Source organism: Miscanthus floridulus, chromosome 5 (genome assembly GCF_019320115.1).
Source record: "Miscanthus floridulus cultivar M001 chromosome 5, ASM1932011v1, whole genome shotgun sequence".
Lineage (NCBI taxonomy): Eukaryota > Viridiplantae > Streptophyta > Magnoliopsida > Poales > Poaceae > Miscanthus > Miscanthus floridulus.
Window position 1 is genome coordinate 114,339,113 of NC_089584.1, and position 11,135 is coordinate 114,350,247.

Genomic DNA, 11,135 nt, shown 5'->3' on the forward strand with positions numbered 1-11,135 from the left:
CACTAAAAGCTACTAGTAAAACGCATGATCGGATAGATTTTGCTCGATCGGTGTGGCCGCGAGAGGTCAGGTCAACCAAGAGAGTAGAAGGAGCGTTGGGGAAACGGGAGGGGAGCGAGAAGATTGATACCGTCGTCGTCCTTGTCGAAGAGGCTGAAAGCTTCCTTGAACTCGGTAATCTGGTCTTCGCTGAGCTGGTCCGCCATGGCGATGGAACGGAACGTCCGAGAAGACGAGGGAAGCACGCAAGGCTACGAGTTCGCGTTAATGGCGCGTTTGCTGATTCTGCGCTGGTGCGCGAGACAGTGAGCAGCTCGGATTTATATATCATTAAAAAAAAAGATCGCAATGTCCTGAGTCCTAAGAAAAGTTCAGCGGTCTTAAACGTCATTGCTCTAATTTTTTTTGTGCCCTCCATACTATTGCCGTCAGTTTAGGCTTTAACGGTGTCAAACTGCAGGTGTGAAAAATCGAAAATATCATTAAGTCTAAATATGTCGTTAATTTTTTTTACATCTTAACGACTTCAAATGAAAAAACTCAAAATTAGAAAGTTGTAGATCTCGTCGAGATCTATAATTTTCATATAAAAATTATCTTCATTTATTTCTGTAAAAAAATATGATTTAATATGATTAATATATCTTAGAAAAATCATATCTTTTTTTGCGAAATTAAATGAAGATAATTTTATATGAAAATTATAGATCTCGATGAAATCTACAACTTTCTAGTTTTGAGTTTTTTCATTTGAAGTCGTTAAGATGCTCAAAAAATTAATGATATATTTAGACTTAAGGGTATTTTCGATTTTTCACGCCTGCAGTTTGACACCGTTAGAGCCCAAACTGATGACAGTGGTATGGAGGGTACAAAAAAATTAAAGCAATGACGCTGAAGACCGCAGAACTTTTCTATAGACTTACATATCATTACGATCTTTTTTAATAACACACAAGCAATTCCCCCATTTATATATGGAGGAATGGAATGGAATGGCCCAACGACAGATAGATAGACCTGACGAGTGGTCATTCAACTTTGGTCCTCGTGGCATTGGTATCTGATCCTTCCTCTGACACTGTATTTCTCTTGAAACATGCTGTGTTCCTATCTGATGAGCAGTTGAGCAACCCATGCACAATATTTGTTATGTGCAACATGCTGAATTTACTGACGGGGACTGCGTAACCCATAGTCACAAAATCCACCTTGTTAAAATGATAATGAAACTGAAGCTGCACAACAGATAAAGCTGAGCTCATCATCCTGAAAAGACATTTTCCCCGTTCGCTGGTCTAAATCTTGGCTGAAACTGGCTGAAAAATACTGTTCTGGCTGAATTGGTGTGAGAGAAAAATACCATTCCGACTGAAAAAACAAGCCGAACAAGCCGAACATGGGGTAAGCCGAACGGAACCATTATCCGTTAGTAAAAAATATAAAATAAAATTACAGACTTATCTGAATGACCCATCACGTTTTCAATATTGTGTGTGAAGATTGACACACGGCACTAACGTGCATACTATCAACTCAACAGAAAGTCGCTGAAAAACATGGAACTCCAAGTAGCAGTTCCACAGATAAATGTTGCAGCTGCAAGTGGCTTTCTAAAATAACATTGAATCCAAACAAACTAGCAAGCTACAATCATTTGTGAAAGCAAATAGGGTATCTACTGAACGAGAGCACACAGATTGAGACTATATTACAATAGGAGAAGGTTACAAGGTACAAAAAAAAATAGGCATGACCAACAAAAATCAGTAACCAGCTGCTCGTGTTCCCAAAGCTATGCACAAATATCTGACCGTAGAATGAGAGAAACAACCCCCTATGGTAACAAGATAATTTTGGAGGCGTCATGCATTTCCAGTATCTTCTTGGCCTGTCAATTGCTCACCCTTAGATACTGGAATAATGCAGCAACTCTCATAGGCCTTGATGTCATGCATTTCCATTATCTTCTTGGCCTGTCAATTGCCTACCCTCAGATCCAGGAATGATGCAGCAATTCTCATAGGTCTTTCCAGACCTTGTAGTCAGTATTTGAGCTGTTGGGATTTATTGGTGTATCCTGACATCCTAAGAAAAATGTTGGTTGAACATCCATATTGATCAAGGCATGTGCAGTGGATCTTGCACTTGCAACAATAGCGACCTCTCGTCAGCAGCAATCATGGCTTCACCGTATCCTTTATCTTTTATGTCAGCATTTTCCAACTGTCAATTAAGTGAAACAAACAGTCACCACTAGAAGCATCCAATTCTTTACAAAAAGGGTGACGGCTATTATTACACTGAATTTTGTCTTGGCCCCCCAGATGACGAATGTTTCATTGCAAGTATGGTGACGATGGTTGCCACGTAAACCACCTGGTTGGATCTGTCCGACGTGAAGTAGTAAACAGACCAGTGCCCCACCTGACACAACAACAATAACAGCAAAGAAAACCGTTTAGTCCAAGCAAGTTGAGGTAGGCTAGAGTTGAAACCTAGCATGTGCCACCAACAAAAAGGGAAAGTAAAGAAAGGAAAAATATAGCGCTAAAAAAATTTGACTCTTTCATGAGGGAGGTAGGCAGAGTGACAATGTATACAATGTTTATCATAGCTATTTCAGCAAGGTTACTATCCCCATCTACGTCTATTCTCCCATAACAAAAGACACGATTGCATGCGGCATAAATATCAATGGTGTGATTGGTTGCTTTCGTTAGCCTTAACCTGTATCAGGCTTTATGCAGCACAACCCAAGCTGGCATAAATGTATGCAATATGTTTATGTTTGGTTGTCTTGTATACGCAAACTGCATTTAGTAAGATTGTGTTTGGTTGCTTGCATTGTACACCTTCATGTTAAAGTAGAGGCGGGGAAGGTGAGGAGATCCCATTTTTATGAGCGCTATTGGCTTGTGCAAGCCTACATTTTCTAACACAACCAAATCTCACGTACCAGCTAATGCAGACTTAGGCTGCTTTGAGGATTGTGTTGCGGGCAACTAAACACGAGTAAGTTGCACTGCACAAGTTTGGATATGGACTAATGCATGCAAACAAACACAGCCTAAGTGCATACACCATTTTTTTTCTGTGAAATGCAACATTTTGAATTATGGCTTATAGACACAACAACAACAACACCGCCTTTTAGACCACAGCAAGTTTTGGTAGGCTAGCCACTAGCACGTGATAATCACCAAACAATGGAATATGCTCGCAGCTATGCAGCTAACGGATGAACACTGAATTCATTTTTTTATCCTATGACAAGAGTCAGATTTTTTATTCAGAAATAGCATGGATTTTCCATATTTGTAGATTTGAGGCTTGTATTGTTAGTCGCTGAATTCTTACTCTTGGTAGTAGTAGAATTCTTATTCTCATCGAGAGAGGATGACACTAGGAGTTGGGGCAATTTTCTGGTTTATTTCTCACATAAATGCCATGCCAACCTGGGGGATTGGGGATATATATTTATAGACTGCTACCAAGCCAAGCATATGCCAAGATGCTAAGATGCTGTCCTAGATGCTAGTCCTAGATGATGTCCTAGATGCTAGTCCTAGATGCTAAGATGATGTCCTAGCCAGTCAAGAATGTTGTCCTTGCTGCAGCCCCACAAAGACCAGCCAGCACAGAGACTTATCCATCATTCTCCCCCTAAGTCTTGTGCGTCGTCTTGTGGGAAAGTTGAACCATCCCGGTCCTAGAGCAGAGCTCAAGGAACTTGATCCTCCCAAGAGGCTTGGTAAGCAAGTCCGCAAGCTGGTCCTTAGTGTTGATGTAGCTCGCCTTGATGCTCCCTTCCTCCAAACAGCCTCGGATGAAGTGGTACCTCACCTAGATGTGCTTACTCCATTCATGAAAAACGAGGTTTTTTACCAGGGCCAGAGCGGACTTGTTGTCCATCCTGAGCTCCACCGCTTTAGTGTCTCTGCCGAGGAAATCACTAAGCAGTCGAGCGAGCCAGAGCGCCTGAGTCGAAGCGGTGGAGGCCGCTATGTACTCGGCCACGCAGCTGGACAGGGCCACCACCTGCTGCTTGACCGACTGCCAGCTAACGTGGCACTTGCCGAGGAGGAAGAGGATCCCGCTCGTGCTCTTGCTGGTGTCGATGTCGCCGGCGTGGTCGCTGTCGCTGTACCCGACGAAGTGTGCCGCCCCCGGGCACCTAGGGTAGTAGAGGCCGTGGTCGAGAGTCCTCGCAACGTAGTGGATGATCCTCTTCACAGTCTGCTGGTGCTCCGTCGTCGGTCGCTGCATGAAACGACTAACGTAGCCGACGGAGAATGCCAAGTCGGGCCGTGTGTGGGCGAGATAGCGAAGGCTCCCCACAAGACGCCGGTACTGCATTGCGTCCACCTCCTCCGTCATGCTGTCGCGGCTCAACTTCAGCCTCTCCTCCATCGGAGTGAGAGCTGGGTTGCAGTCGATGAGCCTAGCTAGCTCAACGACGCGCTTGGCGTAGGCGGTCTGTCGAAGCGTGATCCCGAAGTCATCCTGGTGCACCTCGATTCCTATGTAGAAGGAGAGATGCCCCAGGTCACTCATCTGAAAGGTGGCCTTCATCTCTTCCTTGAATGTCGCCACCTCCGCATCCTTAGTGTCGGTGATCACCAAGTCGTCGACGTAGACACCCACTAGCAGAGCATTTCCCCCACTGCCCCGTCGGTAGATGGCCGCCTCGTGCGAGCTTTGCTCGAAGCCCATCCCCTTTAGCGTGGAATCCAACTTGGCATTCCACGCCCTTGGTGCCTGCCGCAAGCCATAGAGGGCCTTGCGCAGGCGGAGCACCTTGCCCTCTTTGCTGGGGAACACAAATCCCGGCGGCTGGTGCACGTAGACCTCCTCCTTCAAGTCGCCGTTAAGGAACGCCGACTTGACGTCCATGTGATGAACACGCCAGCCCTCCTGGGCAGCTAGCGCAAGGAGGAGTCACACGGACTCCATCCGTGAAACGGGAGCAAAGGCGTCGTCGAAGTCGACCCCCTCCTGCTGCACGAAACCTCGTGCCACCAAGCGAGCCTTGTGCTTGACGACGACGCCGGCTTCATCCCTCTTCAGCTTGTACACCCACTTAAGGGTGATCGCGCGGTGACCACGAGGAAGGTCAGCAAGCTCCTAGGTGCGGTTCTTCTCAACCGCATCCATCTCCAATTACATTGCGGCACGCCATGCCGCGTGTCTCTCGGCCTCTACAAACGACCGAGGCTCGCCGTCGTCACACGCAAGGTGCAACTGCGCCTCTAGGTCATGAGGCACCAGTCCCAGCACCGGCTGGTCACCGAGAAGGTTCTCCATCGTACGGCACCGCAACGGCTCGTCGTCGTGGTACGCGTCGATGCGCTCCTAGTCGTGAGAGAGCGGAGTAGCGAGCTCAACCGGGCTGTGCTCGACACGAGCTGGTGTTGGAGTAGACGTGCCCGGAGAGGTGCCTGTCGGTGCTGGAGTATGTGGCGGTGCCGGCTGTGGTGGAGCCGACGAAGAACTCATCGTAGCCGAGGTCCTAGCTAGAGAGTGTGGTGCTGTCGGAGTAGCGGGCGCCGGGGTCGGTGGAGGCTCGAGGACTGGGTAGACATGCTCGTCGAAGAAGAGCTGCCTACTCCCCTAGCACCCTCGAAGTGGACGTACTCGACAGTGAAGTCGTCGTACGTCAGAGCCGAGCCATCGTCCACCGCCTTATCCCACGCCTATCCTCGCCCTTCGTCGAACACAATGTCACACGCCGTGCGCACACGCTGTGTCTTCGGGTCGAGGATGCGGTAGGCCTTCGAGCCCTCCGCGTAGCCGATGAACACTCCCAGAGTGCTCCTGTCGTCGAGCTTGCTGATGTGACCAAGCTCCTTGGCGAACGCGAGGCAGCCGAAGACCCGCAAGTGGGAGACCGTCGACTTGCGCCCATGCCAAGCCTCGTACGGTGTCCTGCCATCGAGCACCTTGGTAGGCGAGCGGTTGAGGATGTAGACGGCCGACACCACCGCCTCTCCCCAGAAGACAGTCGGCATCCCCCTCTGCTTGAGAAGGGCCCAAGCCATCCCCACAACCGTCTGGTTGCGCCGCTCGACGACGCCGTTCTGCTGCGGGTTGTACAGCGCGGAGTAGTGGCGCTGAATGCCCTCATCAGCGCAGTACGACGTGAATTCAGCCGTCGTGAATTCGCCGCCGTTGTCGGTGCGCAGCCACACTCCACCTCCGCAGCAGCCTGCGAGCGCCTGATGGCGTCCACAGCCTCTCCCTTACTGTCGTGGACCATCACCCACATGTAGCGGGAGAGGTCGTCGACGAGCAACAGGAAGTAGCGTCGTCCTCCCAGTGTGGCCGGTGTCACCGGGCCACACAAGTCCTCGTGCACAAGCTCGAGCCTCTCCTTGGCTCAAAAGCTCGCCCGCTGGGGAAAGGGGAGTCGCCTCTGCTTCGTCAACATGCAGACGTCGCAGAGCTGCTCCACATGGTCGAGGCACGGCAGGCCTCGCACCATCTCCGTGGCACTGAGCCGCTTCAGGGCCTCGAAGTGAAGGTGCCCGAAGCGCTCGTGCCACTGCCACGCCTCGTCATCCCGACGAGCAGCGAGATAGAGGGGTTGTGCCACCTGCACGTTAAGGACGTAGAGTCAATTTGCGCTTCTGGATACCTTGGCAAGAAGGCGGCGACGGCGATCCCAAATCCTCATGACTCCATCCTCAATCACCACGCACGAACCGTTCTCATCCAGCTATCCCAAGCTGATGATGGAGTTTCTCAACGCGGGGATGTAGTAGACTCCGGTAAGCAGCCTGTGCTCACCAGACACGGCGGTGAAGATGACGGAGCCGACGCCATTGATCTCCACACCAGAGGCATCTCCAAACTTGACAGAGCCTCGGACGCTAGAGTCAAGCTCAGTGAAGAACTCCCGTCGACCGGTCATGTGATGGATGACTCCATCCTCAACCACCACGCGCGAACCGTTCTCATCCAGCTGTCCCAAGCTGATGATGGAGTTTTTCAACGCGGGGATGTAGTAGACTCCAATGAGCAGCCTGTGCTCACCAGACACGGCGGTGAAGATGACGGAGCCGACGCCCTTGATCTCCACGCCGGAGGCATCCCCAAACTTGACGGAGCCTCGGACGCTAGAGTCAAGCTCGGTGAAGAACTCCTGTCGACCGGTCATGTGTCCCAAGCTGATGATGGAGTTTCTCAACGCAGGGATGTAGTAGACTCCGGTGAGCAGCCTGTGCTCACCAGACACGGCGGTGAAGATGACGGAGCCGACGCCCTTGATCTCCACGCCGGAGGCATCCCCAAACTTGATGGAGCCTCGGACGCTAGAGTCAAGCTCGGTGAAGAACTCCCGTCGACCAATCATGTGATGGGTGGCGCCGGTGTCGAGGCACCACCTGTCAATCTTGTCGTTGCCGGAGCCGTCGTCGAGGAGGGCGTGTGCTTTTGGCTCATCAAGGTGGAGGAGAGCCGCTGTGGGCGGTGCCGCTGGAGGTAGCTCGATGCTTGCATGTGCCATGAATAGAGCCGGCTCCTCCTCCTCCGCCTGTGCGACATGGGCCTGGCCGTGTCGTGGCTGTCGACAGTCCTTGGCCCAATGGCCAAGCTGGCCGCAGTTGCGGCAGGTGTCGTCTCGTGCCGGTTTGTGCTTGCCGGCGGCGCCGCCCTGGGCGCCTCCGCGGGCATCACCCTTAGCACGTCCTTGCACCCCGGTCTGGGCGTCTCTGTGCGGCTTGCCACGCTTGCGGCCGCCTGTCGCGGAAGAAGGCTCTCCCTTCTTCCGGTCACCTTGGCAGGCAGCCCACTGCTCCCGAGTGAGAAGGAGCTTCCCGCCAGTGGTGATGGGCCTCGAGAGAGACCGTGGCTCATCGCTGTCGATGACCTTGAGGCGACCTATCGCCTCCTCGATCGACATCGTGGAGAGATCCAACAGGGACTCGATCGAGCGAGCCATCTGCTTGTACTTCTCGGGGACGCAGCGGAAGAGCTTTTCGACAGCTCTCTCCCCGCCGTAGGTGTCATCGCCGAACTGCACCATCTTCTGCAACAGAGTGTTGAGACGGAGAGCAAAGTCATCAACGTCCTCACCTGGCTTGAAGGCCAGGTTCTCCCACTCCTTGCGAAGTGCTTGCAGTGTGGACTTACGGGCGCGGGCGCTGCTGATGCGTGCCGCAACGATGGTGTCCCAAGCCTCTTTGGTAGTCTGTTTGTTGGTAAGCGAGAACTGCATCTCGGACGGGACTGCAGCGATGAGGGCATCCAGCGCCCGTCGATCATGGTCGTAGTCGATGTCGCTGTACCGGACTGCCTCCCACATGTGCCGCACCTGAAGCTTTACCCTCATCACCGCAGCCCACTCGACGTAGTTGGTCTTAGTGAGGGTAGGCCACCCATCGCCGGAGCCGACGTCCCCGACAACAGCCTGGAGCCCGTGGTAACCACGGTACCAATCCGGGGAGAGAGAGCCACGCTGCCTGTGAAGGCCGCGCTCTCCATCGACCCGTCCGCCACCATTGCCGTGCGCGCCTCCTCCAGGAGCGCCACACGCGCCTGTCTGGGCTGCCGCCGCGCTCGTGGGCGTGCGCGGCTGCCCACTGCGCCGCCCGCGCTCGCGCTGCCTCCCTCCACAGCAGCTCGAGGTCCGCGTCGGCGCTGTCGTCAGCAGAAACGGAGCTGCTGATGCTGCCGCGCAGAGCCTCGACCTCTGTTGCCGCCGCACGCGCTGCATCTGCTGCCGCCGCTGCTTCCGCCTCCGCTCTGGCTGCTACCAGCTCCGCCGCTGCCAGCCTCGACGCCCTTGCCGCCGCCGCAGCGGTCTCTGCCGCCGCTCGCTCGCATTCCTCTGTCGCGACAAGTTCGGCCTCCTGCCGACGCCGCGTGCTCGAGGCGACCGAGCGCTGAGACTGCCCTGCGGACATGACGCGCTACCGGGGGGCTGCTGCGTGGGGACAGGGCTGCTTCAGACGAGTGCGCAGAGGGAGAGGAGTGAGCAGGAGCGACCGGAGCTGCTGCTGCTCCCAGCTGGGGCTGTTGCGCGGCTGGGAAAGGAGATGAGCAGGAGATGCTTAGGCTACAGGATAGTACGGCTCTGATACCAGTTGTTAGTCGCTGAATTCTTACTCTTGGTAGTAGTAGAATTCTTACTCTCATCAAGAGAGGATGACACTAGGAGTTGGGGCAATTTTCTGATTTATTTTTCACACAAATGTCATACCAACCTGAGGGGTTGGGGATACATATTTATAGACTGCTAGCCAGCCAAGCATATGCCAAAATGCTAGTCCTAGATGCTAAGATGTTGTCCTAGATGTTGTACTAGATGCTAGTCCTAGATGCTAGGATGTTGTCCTAGCCAGTTAAGGATGTTGTCCTTGCTGCAGCGCCACAAAGACCCGCCAACAGCGACTTATCCATCACGTATTTTTCCACATTTGTAGAAGATAGAGATATATAACTAATATAGAATCTATAGGGCACTACAAATTATTTGGTGGCTAAAATCGTCTAATATCAATAGACCAGCAGCATTTGACGTAAGATGCAGATAGGTGAATATGGGATTTAACTTGATACCCTCAGACAGAAGTTGAAACCTCAATGATACACAAAAAGGATCAGTGTTCTATGAAGCATGATGAGTACAGAAGAGACGCTAGCATATTTACATCCACTTATGGATATGAAAGATGCTTTTGCAGAATTGCAGTTCACTAGCTTCAACTTCAGAACATCAGTTCTCCCGTTCACTAACTACCAACTGAGCAAACGGGAGCTACAGTCTCGCAGATAAACTTCAACTTTAGCCAACGCATTTTGATCTAATCTATGGAATTTCACCACACTATCCAACGTTAATTATCTTCACAGCACTCTTGTTACAATTGCAGCAGCGATTGGCTCATCATAGGAGGCGTGAGTTGAGGAGCGCTCACCTGGAAGGCCGGCATCGCGGGCGGCGGCGACGGGGTCCAGGAGCCACCCGCGCCCGTCGCGGGCGATGGGGGTGGGGTGGAGCTCCGCGGGGAAACGGACGAGGTTTGCTTCAGGATCGTGCACGGCGGAGGGGCGGCCGCCGAGCGACGGTGGCGGCGAGGGGTGGTGGAAGCGGAGCGAGAGCCAGGTGAGGACAAAGAGTGAGAGAAGGAAAGGGAAGGACGCCGGCCGCTTCAGGAAGTGGAGCAGCGACGACGCCAGAGAGGAGTGAGGTGGAAGGGCGACGGCGGTAGTCGGGAGAGGAGGCGACTGCGTCAGGATGTGCAGCGCGATGGCTCGCCTCGGGTTCGTCGTCGACGGTCGCCGCCCGGCGGATCGGCGGTGGCGGCGAGCTGTTCGTGGGGACGGGTTGCTGCCTTGCCGACGCCGCAATGGGCTGAGCCGCTGAGGCGCCGAGCCCACGGGTTCAACGGCCTGTACAGCCTGGCTCTTGTGCCTGGGCCCGTCTCGTTTCGCTACTCGAATCAGCTGGGGCCCAGACGGCAGAAGCATTACCGTTACACGGGCTTGCCGGCGCCCGGAGGTCCGGACAGACAGGACGTACGGACTCCATCGTGTGTAGCCATTTTTCGTGCCGTTTTGTATAGCCCACGCTGTCCCCAGCATCCAGAAAGAAAGAGAGAGCGGCGGAAGCCCAGCCAGCGTCAAGAATATGAGGAAGCAGCGAGGCGAGAACGAGAAGGGAGATGTATGGTTGATACAACATTTGTAATATACATCTAAAGATAGATGAAATATTTAAAACAAGCGTCTGAATATTTGTGGAAAACGTCTGAAAAACACTTGAAAATCATTGCAAATATATACAACATCCAGATGAAACACTTACCAACATGCGTATAAAAACACTTGGAACAATTAAAACATACGTTTGCAACATGCATGTACATGTAAACATCAAGATCTACTTTTGCAACATCCAGATAAAACACCTGCAACATACTTCTACAACAGATGATACATTTGGAACATACATTTGAAATATACGTGTACAACTATTAAAATATGTGCAACATCCCGATCTACTTTTGCAACATTAATATACAATACAACATTTGCAACATGCATCTAAAACATCTAAAAACACTTAACATACCTTGCAATATACGCCTTCAGCGTAGCATCTACATCTACTTGCTCGTTGGATGAATAAA

The 11,135-nt window shown here is 52.2% G+C and overlaps 2 protein-coding genes across 2 annotated transcripts; one reads left to right on the forward strand and one right to left on the reverse strand.

Annotated features, from left to right (window-relative positions):
* Positions 1 to 1,461: 1,461 nt before the first annotated feature.
* Positions 1,462 to 10,473, reverse strand: LOC136455153 (uncharacterized). Its single transcript, XM_066455296.1, is given in 4 exon segments — positions 1,462 to 2,167; positions 2,170 to 2,226; positions 2,303 to 2,427; positions 9,921 to 10,473. Coding segments are annotated over 4 exon segments (882 nt in total). The 3' UTR covers positions 1,462 to 2,020.
* On the forward strand, positions 7,358 to 8,488 carry LOC136453132 (uncharacterized; the record flags this gene model as incomplete). Its single annotated transcript, XM_066453708.1, is given in 1 exon segment — positions 7,358 to 8,488. A coding segment is annotated over 1 exon segment (1,131 nt), but the record flags the coding sequence as incomplete, so codon positions are not given.
* Positions 10,474 to 11,135: the final 662 nt, after the last annotated feature.